This window comes from Citrus sinensis, chromosome 1 (assembly GCF_022201045.2).
Source record: "Citrus sinensis cultivar Valencia sweet orange chromosome 1, DVS_A1.0, whole genome shotgun sequence".
NCBI lineage: Eukaryota > Viridiplantae > Streptophyta > Magnoliopsida > Sapindales > Rutaceae > Citrus > Citrus sinensis.
In genome coordinates, this window is record NC_068556.1 from 18240323 (window position 1) to 18255921 (window position 15599).

The 15599-nt window shown below is 34.9% G+C and overlaps 1 protein-coding gene across 3 annotated transcripts; it reads right to left on the reverse strand.

Moving 5' to 3' along the window:
- Positions 1 to 1133: 1133 nt before the first annotated feature.
- On the reverse strand, positions 1134 to 14907 carry LOC102612222 (uncharacterized). Of its 3 annotated transcripts, XM_052436432.1 has the most exons (24): positions 14622 to 14907; positions 14051 to 14268; positions 11848 to 11953; positions 11642 to 11743; positions 6813 to 6872; positions 6620 to 6698; positions 6272 to 6419; positions 5850 to 5973; positions 5420 to 5600; positions 5171 to 5199; positions 4764 to 4912; positions 4266 to 4368; positions 4007 to 4102; positions 3864 to 3919; positions 3644 to 3767; positions 3024 to 3086; positions 2814 to 2873; positions 2586 to 2747; positions 2372 to 2445; positions 2195 to 2288; positions 1923 to 2059; positions 1724 to 1804; positions 1489 to 1594; positions 1134 to 1383 (listed from the first exon to the last, which is right to left on the reverse strand). In XM_052436432.1, exons 1-24 carry the CDS (start codon positions 14805 to 14807, stop codon positions 1306 to 1308), a joined length of 2616 nt encoding a protein of 871 aa, XP_052292392.1. In that variant the 5' UTR covers positions 14808 to 14907; the 3' UTR covers positions 1134 to 1305. The 3 variants fall into 3 exon arrangements, 2 of the variants coding, with proteins under 2 accessions (XP_052292392.1, XP_052292397.1); XR_008052851.1 differs by lacking the exon at positions 1134 to 1383 and having other exon boundaries at positions 1912 to 2059; XM_052436437.1 differs by lacking the exons at positions 1134 to 1383; positions 1489 to 1594; positions 1724 to 1804; positions 2195 to 2288 and having other exon boundaries at positions 2048 to 2194; positions 14622 to 14905.
- Between the last annotated feature and the right edge of the window lie 692 nt (positions 14908 to 15599).

Sequence of the window (15599 nt, forward strand, 5' to 3'; positions counted from 1 at the left end):
TGGGTGTTATAGTCATATTCTCTTGTTTCATGCTGGTTATTTTTTGTACTAATCACTGCTGATGAACTGACTAATTATTTTTCAATTACCGACAGTGACAGAATAGTAATAAATATTTACTTTTCACTGTTGGTTAATCTTGACCTTAGGGTTGTTCTCAGACTGGAGAAGTACTGATGCTAGCAGAAGCAAACTTTGGTAGTTGTTTATCATGATCGGTATGTTCTCAACACTGTATGCACCGATATTATTCATCTAAACTATCATCATCAGAAGCTCCATTACTATTGCGGAATTTGGATGATTTTGTAAGTGGGTATGTCCCCGTCGCAAAGAAATGGAGAAGAAGTTCGAGAGTCATGAGAAGCAAGTCAAAGCTGCAAAGGGGTCAGGGAACAGTGTGCAGCTGGAGAAGGTGAAAGATCGAGCTAAGATTGCGGCAGCCAAGGAAGCATCGAAGAAGAAGAAGGCTAAAGGAAAGTTTCATGAGGTGAGACCCTGACAGCGGCCCCACAGAAGTGGTGGGATTTACACTGTGGAGTTCCACTTCCCCGAACCTATTGAGCTGACACAACCACTGCTGCAGCTAATAGAGGTCAACTTCGGTTATCCTAATCGTCAGGATTTCAGGTTGTCTAAAGTTGGTATGGGCATTGATATGGGGACTCGTGTTGGGATTGTTGGACCCAACGGTACTGGAAAATCTACTCTGCGTCTAGCTGGTGATTTGGGGAAGTGCGAAGGAGCCAGAAACTGATGATTGGGAGATTGAAGTAAACACGACCCTAGCTTTTTGCCTCCAGATAATTTTGCAATTGGAGTAAGAAGATTATGACTACGGATTCCAAATTTCCCAATTTTCGCACAAAATCATCTGCAGGGATTGTTCTGGTCAGTCATGATTTAAGACTCATCTCACGTGTCTGCCAGGACAAAGGAAAAAGTGAAATTTGGATTGTAGAGAATAGCACTGTCATGAGATTTCCAAGCAAATTTGAAGAGTAGAAGGAGGATATACAAACAGAGATCAAAACAAAGATTAAAGATTTTGTTAATTCGAAGATTCAGAGGTTTCAGCACGTTTATAAGGTTCCATTCTAGTCATTAACATTTCATTTTTTAGGGATTTGAGGTTGTCAACGTAAATTTCACCAAATTTATTAACTATTTCATGAAATTTCCGCATGAAATTATGTTTTATGAGAATTATCTAATTACAACTGAACCAGCGAAGAAAGTATTTGAAGTCCTCTTACAACAAACGATGCAGGAATAAATTGAGCAGAATTAATTAAAAGAACATGATCAATATTGATATGCTGAAGGAAGCCCTTCATATGGATTGCTGAATGCTGCGACGTCGCCGGGACGTGAAAATACAATCTACGAGAATTTTCAATCAAATACGGTTAAATCCAATGAAGCATAAAATATTCCACGCAATCTTTAGAGCTAAAAGCATTTGTACGCAATTTTTCAAGAACTTACCTGATAATTTCCGATTATCCGAGACTTGAAACTGGCTGCACAATAATCAAAGTAATATTCCCATGTCCGAATGAACTTTTCATTGAATCCCAGAGCAAGAATTTCACTAAGAAAGAATTTTATAACATCAAGATTTAGAATAATGGTAACGCTATATTCAAGTAGCTAGAAATAACTATATTACAAGTCAATACAAATTAACCACGCTGACAACTATAGTATTTTAATTTATGACCTTTGTTTTTCCATGAAATTTTTTCTCCAACATCTGAGTGTTTGGTAATAATGGATTCCTATATTTTCCACATGCTCCACACTGTTTCAACAGAAGATCAATTAATTTCGTGGAATAATTTAGTAGAAACATAAACATGAGACCAAATGATAAACTGTACCAATGGACAACTATAGCCTGTACTCAACTATAACTATACCATAATCTGGATGAAGAAGTCATGGCTGCTGTTACTCTACTTAATGAAGGCACGCATCCACCAGGGAAAATATATTCATTCAAAAAACCTGGACTTAGCCTGTACTCATCGTAACTCTGATCTGGTGCTGATGTGAACTGAAAAGGATCAAGAATCAACCAACAATTCACTACTAGCTACTTATTAAATGTCCCAAAAAAATAAAATAAACTCTGATCAAACTGGCCAACAGGCTGTAGTTTCTTCATTTGTCCCTCCTATTTCACCAGTACCTGTAGAACAAGAAGTCCATGTTTAGCCAAGAGAGACTCGCAGCAATCGAAAAACTCCTCCATGTAATCATGACCAACATGTTCTATCATCTCGCTACAAAAGACCGTAGAAAAGCTTGTCATGTCAGCATGTAGATTGTAGTCAGATGCATAATTTGATGTGGTAAAAGAACTTACCAAGAAATAATTCTGTCATATTTATTGGCTTTAGGCAGTTGACGATAATCACAAAGATAGAATCTGATGTGGTCCTGATAGCAGAGATGGTTAAGAAGTTACGAATATGAATAATGTGGTCATTTGAGCAATGAATTTTAACTAGTATTGTGTATCAAGTGATTAATTCTTCTTTATATCTCAATACTTAGATCGCATTCCTCAAAATAGTTACCTGGAGGCCTGCTTCTCTCACTTTGATTTGTGCATATTTCAGTTGCTCCTTAGACAAGGTTATGCCTGTATACTTGCATCCAGTTTGCTTGACTATTTCAATGGCTAAGGTTCCCCACCCACATCCAATATCAAGAACTTCTTGCCCCTTGCTAACTCTTGCCTAGAGAAATTAAGAAAGAATAAGCATCTTGCATTGAAATTTCTGAATGAATTTGAATAGACTCACTTTCTCAATCAGAACAGAAATTTTTCTCATTTGTCCAACTTCCAAGTCTTCATGTTCGCTCTATAAACAAATGGATGCAAGCATCAATATCCAACACATTTTCAACTTTTCCTTGAAGGTGAAAACATAAAATACACTAAAGCTGTAGTACGCCACCAATGAAAATCACTTCTGCTTTTGAAGTAAAAGCGTGAAGAATGGGATCTTAACCTTAAATATCGCACATGAGTATGTCATCGACTTGTCCAAGAACAGAGAAAAATGTTCATTGCTCTGTCAACACGAATTGGAAAGGAGTTATAAGGACCCTTTTGTTATATCTGAGTACGTAGTTAAAATAAAGCGGAAATTCTACAGCCTCAACCTTAGCTCCCTATAACCTGTTAACACTACCCTATAGTCTCATGAAGTATAAACACCAATTTTATATAATTTAGAACTTCATTAATGAATTTCAGCACTGTTTTCCTTCAAAATAGCAAGAATATGGCAAGAAGTAATGCAGAATTTGGAAAAACAGTTTTGAGAAGCTGAATAGATAATTGTTATAAAATTTTATCAGCTTTATTTGCCCCTGTCCACTTGAATTTTTAAGTGTTATTCAAATTTATCAGAACCTGACGCTTCTAAACTTGAAAAACAAATCTAATTATTTAATCTCGCTTTCATATAAGCATATAAACTTATACTTGCATTATAAAAACATGAATATTCTCGTTAACATATAAAACTACAATATTCCGACAGCAGGTATATGTTTATTAATTTGCTTCCTTTCTGCTAGATTTCTCTAGGCTTGCCTGGAGAAAACGATGGCAAAATCAATTTACCAGATCATAATGACGAGAGACGTTCCTGCGAGCTTGTGTGAGAGTATTTTTCCTTGAAATATGCCGAAAGAAACATTTTGCAGATGCAATACTAGCTGTGAAGAACATTGGTGACCACCAACCCCTACACCCAACAGACGTGAATATTTTAACGTAAAATGATATTCATTAAACAACTACTAGTAATATCATATTCCCTCATTCCACCAGTCACAAGTACCTCTTCTGTTTCAATTTTGATGTGGAAGAATTCAAATCTTTGTTCGCAATCACAATCTAAAATACATTTATCAGCAAAGAAAAATCTCCGAAAGTAGAAATTGAATAATCAGTTTGGTTTTAGATTCAAATCTATCATCTTACCAGGAAGAAATTTAGAAGACCTTCATCTTTATCAACAAAAGAAAAATCACCGTTGATATAGGAATCTGCGAGGCCTAAATCAGCCTCTGTCATAACCTGACAGCAATATATGTCAGCCTCTATGCATTGCGATGATATGATTGTTAAATTCAACTTATGTAACACACTGCACGCCATATGATTTAGATTCATAATTTTTCCAGCATATGTGATCTCTCTTAGATGATGCCAATATCAAACCTAAATATAGATTGATTACCTTCCAGTAAAATTGGGGATTATGAATTCTCAAAACAGTTTTCAGAGGACTGTTTCTGAGGGTTCCCTCGAAAGTGAAAATGGAGCCCCCTTCCTCCAGCAAACTGCGAAGCCAAAATGCACACTCTATAAGTATTTCTTCATTATTTCAAAATTTAGTTCTAGAAATAGAAAATAAAAAGTAAAAAATAAAAAATTGTGAGGGAAACAATATATTGATTTTGGCTATTAAAGTTTCAATGAAGCAAATTTAGTGCTTCATAAAGAGACTCCCAAGTATTTTTCCAAAATCTTCAGTTTAAAACAAACATTTCAAACTCTAAATCCTTGAATGCTCCTCCAGTCATAATCCCCAAAATGCAAACTACCAAGTGTCTATCCCAGATTGCTCCCTAAAATGCATAAAAATGAAATTGTTTGTGACTGGAAGAATGAATGCAGACTGTATGTGCGCAGGAAAAAGATAGACCAAACTAAATGGAAATAAGAATGCACTCACATTAAACAGCCAGTAGAGATATATCGTCTAAAAAATCTAGCAACAAAAAGTCGCGCCCCTTTTTCCAGCAGAGACGGTACCATGTGCTTTGGGTTGCTAAAAACAGCACAATTCTTTCCAAGCACACCATGTGCGGTAATCATGCCAGCCTGCAAAGAAACAGACTTGTAAGCAAATAAGGACCGTTTTACCCCTAAGTTGTAGATTGATCAAGCAAAACTATGAGCAATCAATTTGAACCAAAAATTTTAAAAACCGTCTTCAAAGAAGCTATTCTTTTTAAATTGTGATGATCAATTAAAGTGTAAAACTTCATCGTACTTTTATATCAAATAAATTCACTACAACTTTATTGCAGAGAATATCTCTGTGTATGAGTAATAAATTTAAGAGGAACTAACTGGTACCTTTAGTCCATCCTCCTGGAAGCCATAACCTGAAATATTAGGAAAATGAAATTACTAAGATGATCTGTAACCGTGAATCTAAACTGATTACTCCAAGACCTAAGAAGACACAAGAGCCGTGGATAATGAAGCGTAGACAGATGTTGCAATTTAACATATTGAACCACAACATCCGCTTTAGAAAATTATCCAAAAAATTTTGAGCTTGAACCGTGTTCTTCATCTTCTTCCAAGAAGAAAAATGCTCACCCTGATAAGCGCCACAAAACCAAATTCCTCTCTTCCCTTGAATAAGATCAAGCTCAAGTGAGGCTTTTGATGCAGCAACAGAAGGGACTTGATTGCTAGTTGACCATTTGAGCAAGGTGTTTTCAGGTGTATGATCTGGATTAAGTGTTGCAAGAAAAGGCACACCGGTTTCACCGTTATTCTGCAAGGTCAAGCATTCCAGTGACTACCTTGAGAAATTAAGCAGCATGAAGAAAACTGGTGCCTGACTTATTTGATAAAGTGTTTCAAAATTTGTTTCAGGAATGCTGTATTACCGTCATTGTAAATAGAAATTAATAAGTTTCTTGTTTGATCAACTAAAGAGAGGCTAAATGGGGAGAGAACAAAATCCACATATTCTGAAAGAATATATTATCATTATTACAATGTTACTTTAATCAAAAGATACCTGAAGCACATTGAGCCAATAAGTCAGACATATTTTACCATCAGTACTCCCCAGAAAGTTCCACGCACTCCATGCTGCTGTGTTTTGGGGCATGAAATTTTTGTCACGATGCAAAAAAATATCACTGCACGCCAATAGCGAGTTAATTATTGATTGTGCATTTTAATCTAATAGATTACAAACGTTCATCATTCAAATTTCAATCAATTTCAGCAGCTAATAGTGAACCGAAAGTTGACAAAAAGTGGTGAACCATGAGCTCCAGTCCATTGGCAGAATTGATTGTTTTCGCAAATACTTGGAACTTGAGACATTTTACAATGATCTTTGGGAATCATAGATCCAGTTGTAAGTGAAAATTATTCTTTAATGAAATAGCGTCTATTTGATGAAAAACGAAGGATAGCTGCGGAAGACATTACCTGTAAACATAGCGGAAAGCGCCAAGTATTCTCGTTTCATCCAAAGTTGCTTGATTCCCTAGTATTCTTAAAGCATCTGGGGCATGGACAGCCATTACACAGCAACTGTAGTTTTCCTGGGAACCATCTGAAGAGACTACAGTGCAACCTGCAAGAATTAATATATTCTCAAAATAACAAGTGGCTGTATATCTTGTGAAAGGTTCTTCTATTACCAGCAGATAATTACATATAGGACTACCGTAAATTGGTTCATTATTGTCTTAAATTCATCATTATAAATCCTCCATAAAGTACTTGATCAGAAGTATTTTACTAAACATTCAAAGAACCAATTTAAACACTAACCTTCGTCAGCTGGATAAACAGAATAAACCTCACAACTGGTTCTTATTTGACAACCCCAGCTCTGAAGTTGTCCAGTGACCTTTATTCCGAAGAAAAAAATAAAAATTGGAACAACCGAATCAAAATCAATTGCAAGAATTAATATTATAACTTACATTCTTATAAACTAGATAATCTGTAAACGCAAAGAAACCTTGTTGACGTAAGAATGAGAGCGGATTCGAAAAGTAAGCCATTGTGGGTGGCCAAAAAGCTGCAGAGGCAATCAAGCCAAAATCAGGAAACAATTGAAAATACTTGATAAATCGGTTATATCAACACTTTTCTTCTTGCAACGAAAATGTGTTGAGATATAATTAATAATCTAGTAAATTGAGCATGAAGTTTAAAGGGTTATTTGGTTTGTTTTTCAACATGAAGTAAAGGGTAGAATTGATGTTTGCAATGTAGCTTTGGAAATGTAAAGCATGATTAATGTAATCTCTAGAGTTGTCTACAATGCATATAAATATAGAACTCTGGTTGTATGAAAAAGAAGAGAGAAACGAAAAAATGAATTAAGCAATAAAGTTTCAGAAATTTCCAGCAAAATACTCTGTTCTTAAATAAAAAATTTTCTGCACTTCCGCTTGCACCCAACAAATTTGGTATCAGAGCTTTTCTAAAACACCCTCAAAATGACATCAAATACCCTACCCACATTATTTTCATATGCTCCCAGTCAAGTTCCAATATTTGAAGGGGTACATTATGAATATTGGAGTAATCAAATGGAAACCTTTTTCCTCTCTCAAAATTTATGGGATGTTGTTGAAGATGAATATGCTGAACCACCAGAATCAGCAAGTTCTTCAGATTGGACTCCAGCACATCAACAACAGTACAAAGAAAACATACAGAGAAATGCCACGGCACTTCGATATATCCAACAAGGTGTTAGTAAGTCAATTTTCCCCAGAATATTTGGTGTCAAAAAGGCCAAAAATGCTTGGGAAATCTTAAAACAAGAATTTCAAGGTTCCGAAAAGGCAGTCACCATCAAGTTACAGACTTTGTGGAAAGAGTTTGATAATTTATCAATGAAAGACAGTGATGGAGTTCATGATTTTTGCAGTAGAGTTACTGAGATTGTGAACCAGATTAAAGGTTGCGGGGACTCCATTGAAGACAAGAAGGTGAATGAAAAGGTGCTGAGATGTCTTCCTTCAAAGTTTGATCATGTAGCAGCAGCCATTGAAGAATCAAGGGATTTGTCCAAGATGACTTTTTCAGATTTGTCAGGATCATTACGGTCTCATGAGCAAAGAATCAATCGACCTTCAAGTCAGTCTACAGAGCAAGCTTTTCAGTCAAAGATTAATAATTCAGATCAGAATAAAAGCAGCAAAAAAGACCAGAAGAATGGAGGCTCGTCTCAAAGAAACGGACAGCGTGGCAAAGGGCAAAGAGAACAGAACGACAACCGCAACAAGTGGAAAAATGACAGAGGGAATTCACAGCAAAATTCAGATTCTCAGTGCATCATTTGTAATCGGTCTAATCATGAATCAAAAGATTGTCGTTATAAATGCACAAGGTGTCGCATTCCTAACCATTCTCAAAGGGATTGCTGGTATCAAAATAAGAAAGGCAAAAATGAGGCAAATTTTACAAAAGAAGGTGATGGAGATTACTTGTTTTATTCAAGTAAAGGTGCTGAACGTGAATCATATAATTTGTGGTACTTGGATAGCGGCTGCAGCAACCACATGACTGGAGAACGTGAAATTTTCATCAGCATTGACCAAAGTTTTAATTCGCAAGTGAAGCTTGGAGATGGAAAGATGCAGAAAGCTGTGGGAAAAGGCACTATTGCTGTCCATACAAAGGGAGGTAACAAAAAGCTCATTTCTGACGTTCTTTATGTTCCAAATTTAACTCAAAACCTCTTGAGTGTGGGGCAGCTAATTCAAAAGGGTTTTTCAATTTATTTTGATGATGAAAAATGCAAAATTATTGATAAAACTAATAATCACACAGTGGCCGTTGTTGAAATGTCAAAGAACAAAGTTTTTCCTCTTGTTATGCCACTTGATGAGAATGTTGCTCTCAAAACTGAAAATTCAGATTTGTCAAATTTATGGCATCTTAGATATGGCCATTTAAACTATAAAGGGCTGAATTTGCTCAAGCAAAAGAACATGGTGATTGGCTTACCTGATGTTGGAAGATATGAAAAAGTTTGCGAGGGCTGTATATATGGAAAAATGCATAGACTTCCATTTCCTAAAAATTCATGGAGAGCCAAAGCTCTGTTGGAATTGGTGCATGCTGATATTTGTGGTCCTACAAGGACTCTCTCTCTCAATAACAGGAGATATTTCATTCTTTTTGTTGATGACTATACAAGGATGATGTGGATTTATTTTTTGAATGAAAAATCAGAAGCTTTCTTAACTTTTCTTTAGTTTAAAGCTCTTGCAGAAAGGCAAAGTGGATGCAAAATGAAGACCTTGAGAACTGATCGTGGTGGTGAATTTATCTACACTCCATTCATGAATTATTGCAGGGATAATGGAATTCAAAGACAACTTACTGTCAGCCAAAGTCCACAACAAAACGGAGTCGCAGAACGGAAGAACCGTACCATTGTAGAGATGGCAAGAAGCATGTTAAAAGGCAAAGGCATTCCTAACAACTTATGGGCAGAAGCATGTCATACAGCTGTGTACATCCTCAACAGGTCTCCTACAAAAGCTGTTAGAGACAAAACTCCATTTGAAGCTTGGCACAACCGAAAGCCAACTGTTGATCACTTGAAGATTTTTGGGAGTATTGCTTATGCTCTTATTCCAGCTCAAAACAGGGAGAAGTTTGATGGAAAAGGAGAAAAATATTTGTTTATTGGCTATAGTGATGAGTCTAAAGGGTATCGGTTGTTGAATCCTACAACAAATAAGCTTGTTATCTCAAGAGATGTTGTATTTGATGAGGCATCAGCTTGGCAGTGGGAAAACAATCAATCTCAGGCATCTAGCTTTTTTGAAGCTCCTGTATCTCCACCAAATTCTGCACAGCAAAATAATTTGGAACCAAATTCTCCAAATTCAGCAGCAAAAAGTTCTTCGGATGATGAAAGCCCTCCAAGGAAGATAAAGTCAATGAGAGAAATTTATGAGTCATGTGAACTTGCTTTATTTTCTTGTGAGCCTCAAGACTTTGAGGAGGCCTCAAGAAATGAAGATTGGATCAAAGCAATGAACGAGGAAATGGCCACCATTGTGAAAAATAAAACTTGGGAGATGGTTAATTTGCCAAATGGAAAAGAAACAATTGGGCTGAAATGGATCTTCAAAATCAAGTACAATGAAGATGGTTCAGTTCAAAAATATAAGGCGCGGCTCGTTGCCAAAGGATACTCTCAGCTGCCTGGAGTTGATTTTACAGAAAAGTTTGCTCTCGTAGCTCGAATGGAGACTATTCGAACTGTTCTTGCATTGGCAGCCCAAATGGAATTAAATGTGTTTCAGCTAGATGTAAAATCAGCATTTCTAAATGGTGAAATTGAAGAAGAGGTTTATGTTGAGCAACCTAAAGGATATGAAGTGAAAGGTGAAGAAAACAAAGCTTATCGACTCCGAAAAGCCTTGTATGGCTTGAAGCAAGCCCCTCGAGCGTGGAATAGCAGAATTGATAGATATTTCATTAAAAATGGATTTGACAGTAGCTCAAGTGAACCTTCTCTTTATGTCAAAAAGGAAGGTACTGATTTCCTTATTGTTTGCCTTTATGTTGATGATCTAATTTATTGTGGCACTAATCTGAAAATGGTGGAAGAGTTTAAAAAAAGCATGCTAAATGAATTTGAGATGACTGACTTGGGCTTAATGAAGTATTTTCTTGGCATTCAAGTGAAGCAAGCCAGAGGAAAAATCTTCTTTTGTCAAGAAAAATACGTAGAAGATTTGTTGAAGAAATTCCACATGTTCAAATGCAAACCAGCACCTACTCCTATGGGTTTGAATGAAAAATTGAAACATGATGAAAAAGAAGAAAAGGCTGACGCAAGAATCTATAGAAGCTTGGTTGGTTCGTTGATTTATCTAACCAACTCAAGACCTGACATTTTGCACTCAGTTAGTGTTCTTTCTAGATTTATGAATGATCCAAGGAAGTCCCATTATATTGCAGCAAAGAGAATCTTAAGGTATCTTCAAGGAACAAAAAAGCAGGGGATCATGTATGAAAAAGAAGACAATTGCAAGCTTGTTGGTTTTACTGACAGTGACTAGGCTGGTTCCTTTGATGACAGAAAAAGCACATCAGGTTATTTATTTTGTCTTGGTACAAATGTGATTTCATGGAGCTCAAGGAAGCAGAAGTCAGTAGCTTTATCCTCAGCCGAGGCAGAGTACATTGCAGCAACTGAATCAGCTTGTGAAGCTGTTTGGCTTAGAAGAATTCTCAAGGATTTGCAGTTCAATCAAGATGCTGCAACAACAATTTATTGTGATAACATGTCAGCCATTGCTCTAACAAAGAACCCCGTATTTCATGCTAAATCTAAGCACATTGAGCTGTGTTATCACTACATCCGTGACTTAGTAAACAAAGGAGAAGTTAATATGGAGTTTATCAGCACTAATGAGCAGCCAGCAGATTTTCTGACCAAAGCAATCAACATTGAGAAGTTTGAAAAATTCAAGAAGCAATTGAAGATTACTAATTAAGAGGGGGTGTTGAGATATAATTAATAATCTAGTAAATTGAGCAAGAAGTTTGAAGGGTTATTTGGTTTGTTTTTCAACATGAAGTAAAGGGTAGAATTGATGTTTGCAATGTAGCTTTGGAAATGTAAAGCATGATTAATGTAATCTCTAGAGTTGTCTACAATGCATATAAATATAGAACTCTGGTTGTATGAAAAAGAAGAGAGAAACGAAAAAATGAATTAAGCAATAAAGTTTCAGAAATTTCCAGCAAAATACTCTGTTCTTAAATAAAAAATTTTCTGCACTTCCGCTTGCACCCAACAAAATGTACCTCAAGCAAATGATGGTTGCGGCAAAATGAAAGGACAGAGAACGCAGAGAAGCTCATAGCTCGCTCAGAGGGACAAGACCACACTGAATCACATAGTGGAATCTACAATATGATATTACAGCCAGTTTGTATCAAATGGAATGATCTTAACGTTGGAACGCTAAAGCTCAATTATATGACAGAATAGAAGGTATCAGTGGTCTCACAAGATAAGACTTTTGAAATAATTCGGAGTAGCCGCGTGACTTTAAAAACTGCCCCAACGTTTCATTACGATTAATGTCTGGATTGTTTTCCAGCTCGTCAATATATCTGCAATGCATAAAAGAGAGGAACAGAGAGTCTTAATTTCAGTAGCGAGTTGTGTCAAATGCATTCAAGGGTGAGTTGACGAAAATTCCAAAAAACCATTAGCTTCCAATTTATGTTAACTTAGTTATTCTTGTCCTCTGCTGTAGTTAACCGTTTGCAAAACCTTAATCAAATAATACTCGAACATGTCATTTTCACCATTGAGCTCATAAAGCTTGAGTGCAAGGCTAAGTCTAAGCGATTAAAAACTTAAAGGGGACGTGGTGAACATCAATGTAATGGTCCAATTCAATTTGTAAACCTCCTATCTCTCTAGGATTCAAAATCTGATGATCAGAAAGAGAAAGTGGCTTGAAAACCATTCGGCCAAATTCAGCCAAATCCCTTGGACCTGGATTTTACTAATTGGTTTAGTTAAAATTGACCTTTTAAGTATGTTGGGTTTCTGGAGAGAATTGGTTTGGTAAGAGATGGCTGAGTTGTAAATGGACCTCATGATACAAGAAGTGCATGATAGAAGCACGTTTGCTGTCGACAAGCAGCCATCGGCACCCAACTGAAAGGGACTTAACCGAGACTTTTTGACAACTAACAATATACGTGTCAATTTTACCTTAACTGAAGAGACTACACTGTTGTTATTATGATATAAAATGACCAAATTGTCTCAATAAACATGAGTTATTGTATCTAATAATTTATGTATTTAATTATGTGACCTATAATCTGATATTTTTAAATGAAATCTTATTATTATTTTCACCACCTTTGCATGTAAATGAGTTACCTTTGATAACCCAATAATTTACATGAGTATTGTGCCATAAAGACCCTATGTTAGTTTAATTAAAGTTTAATAACTATACTAATAAAGTAGCATTAGAAACAATAAGTGTGATTTTTGGGTTCAATTTAGTCTATGAAGGAGAGTTTCACGAGCAAAAAAGGATTTCAAGAGTATATGAAGAAAGTGTGCGAAAGAGAAGACGAGCAACAGTAGTGGCCCCCACTAGTCACATGCTAAATCCGCCCCTGAGCAGCAGGTTCATGTTTAATTACCAAAACTATTGTTTCAGTTAACTTTTAACCGTAGGGATGAAATGAATAATTAAAAATCTATTAAGAATGTAAATTATAAAAATTAGATGTAGGAGGGATGAAACTGCTAGTCTCCCTTCAATTAGGTTATTTGAACCCACTAATTTATTCTCTACACTCTCTTTTTTATTAAGAATTTTATTATTAAAATAATTTTTGATAAAATTACTCAATTAACTTTTTTTTTTCATCCTCAATTCCTTCATATATTTTCTTTTAACTACAAACTTTAAATAATTAGTTTCGTTATAAGCTATCATAAACTAAATGGATCAAAGCCCATGATTAAAAAATGAACATCACCAGATTTTTTCAGCTGTGAAGGTTAATGAATATTAAGAAATCAATTCTTATCAAAACCACAAAAACTAGTGAACATCAAGAAAAAAAGTTCTTATATACAGAAAGCACGAAATAGAGATTATGGTTTATTCATAAAGACAAAAAAAAAATCCAAAAGAGAGTAAAATTGAGAACTTAGTTTGTAGAATGTGAGGAGAAATACTATGCGATCATGATGTAGAGAGAGAAAGAGATTAGTGAAAGATAATTTTGAGATTTTTAAATTTTAACTTTTAAATAATGACTTTCTTTTTCCTAAAAATACATATAGAGATTAATTTAGTGAGTTTAAATAACCTTACCCTTTTTAGAAAATCATAAATAAATAAATATATATATATATATATATATATATATATATATATATATAGCGTCCATATTTTTTTTTTATACTGACACGCTAGCTTTTAAACCGTGTGGTTTAATAAAGATAGATTTTAATGCTATTAAACCGTATAATACAATAAAAAACAACTATATTATACCGCATGACTTAATAGCTAATCCGCATTAAAAAAAAAAAAGTAATGGCGCCCGCACCTATATAAATAGCACGCATTTATTTTAGATAATGATCCAATATTCTTACGTTAACATTAACTATATGCTATGAAAATTATATTTGTTAGAACTAAAAGCAAAGTAATAAGATCTCACCTTAGGGCATCATCCTTGAATTTATTTATTTCCCGAAGCATTTGCCAAAAATATGGATTGAGAAAATTCTTCTTTTGAGCAAACAAACTGGAAAAACCATTTCTGGTACCCCATTCAAAACCTTGGCCTTTGTCTAAGCTCACTGAAAATGACATGTCTGATGACTTCATATCAACCCCTAAGCTATCGAAAAACTCCATCGTATTCGGAGATGTCGCCTGTCAAATCACCGGAATCTTTGCTCAATAACTCAGCATTTAAAAATAATAAAAAAAAAAAATAGTTGGTTTGGCGTATAGTACAAAATGATTTTGAAGTTTTTTACGGCCTACTCAGGATTCAAACATGGACAGCTAAAACTGAAAAATAAAATTGTCGAAAACTCGCCCAGCCAAACCCTGGTGATGCTCAAAAACTTAGCTTTATTTACTTGCAAGTTTTATTTACAAGAATGAAAAAATGCATCACGTTATTGAATTAATAGTTTTCAGATTCAAACTTTTCTTTTTGCCAACAAATTAAATCAATGTAAAATGAAGAGGCAAAAGGAATAAGTTAGAGTAACACTTACATGATTGAAGAGCGTGAAACCAAGGTCTAGATCAACACCGTCGATGGTGATAGTCTTTGCATGGCCGCCGAGGGAATCCTCCTTCTCATACAGCACAACATCAACTCCTGCTTTTGCAAGAACAAAAGCTGAAGCCAATCCACTAATCCCACCACCAATCACAGCAACTTGCATTTTTGTCGACATCAGTTAGTTCCCCGCTAACTTGGGACCAAAAAATTGCTTCAAAATCTTATTTATCCTGCTAAAGAGACAACAATAAAAAAAGAATTAAAGCTCTGTTTAATTTTGAAGTTGGACAGCTGGAACTCGAAACTACAACACTAAAATATTTAATAAATGCTACATACTATGGCTTGAAAACTAAGCTGTCTTGATCAATCACTTGTATAACGAAAAATTTATAATATTTTTATTATTTTTGTCAAAATGATTATTTAAAAGTCATATTTACTATATATTATTAATTTTTGTTTCATAAATACATTTTTTTTACAATAACTAAATCTTTAAATTACAATACCACAATACCAAATAAGGCTTAAGTGTTCATTCAAATTAATGTACGTTTATGAGATTGAATAATCTAGCTTATTACCTAATGCAGTTACAAGTTAATAGTCATTCTCTATACAATTAATGTGTATTAGTGACTAGTGAGTAGTGAACACTTCATCCCCTTAATTATTTTAGGCACAGTTTACCTCTATTTCTAAATTAATATGTAATTAAAAATTTGTTAACATTTTGTACAGAAGTAGGTCAATCAGCAGCGTTAATGCACCGGAAAATATACTTGGGCTTGAGCGAGAGTAGTGTGTTGCAGCTGATCTCTATTTGTTTTTTTACTTAATTAAAAAAGGAAAAGTCAAATTTATTTTAATAAAATTTCTCCTTAAACAAAATCTCAAAAAGTATACTTTAGACATGGATTTCGATACATAGTCATATTTACAGAAATTAAGCATATTTTCTTGA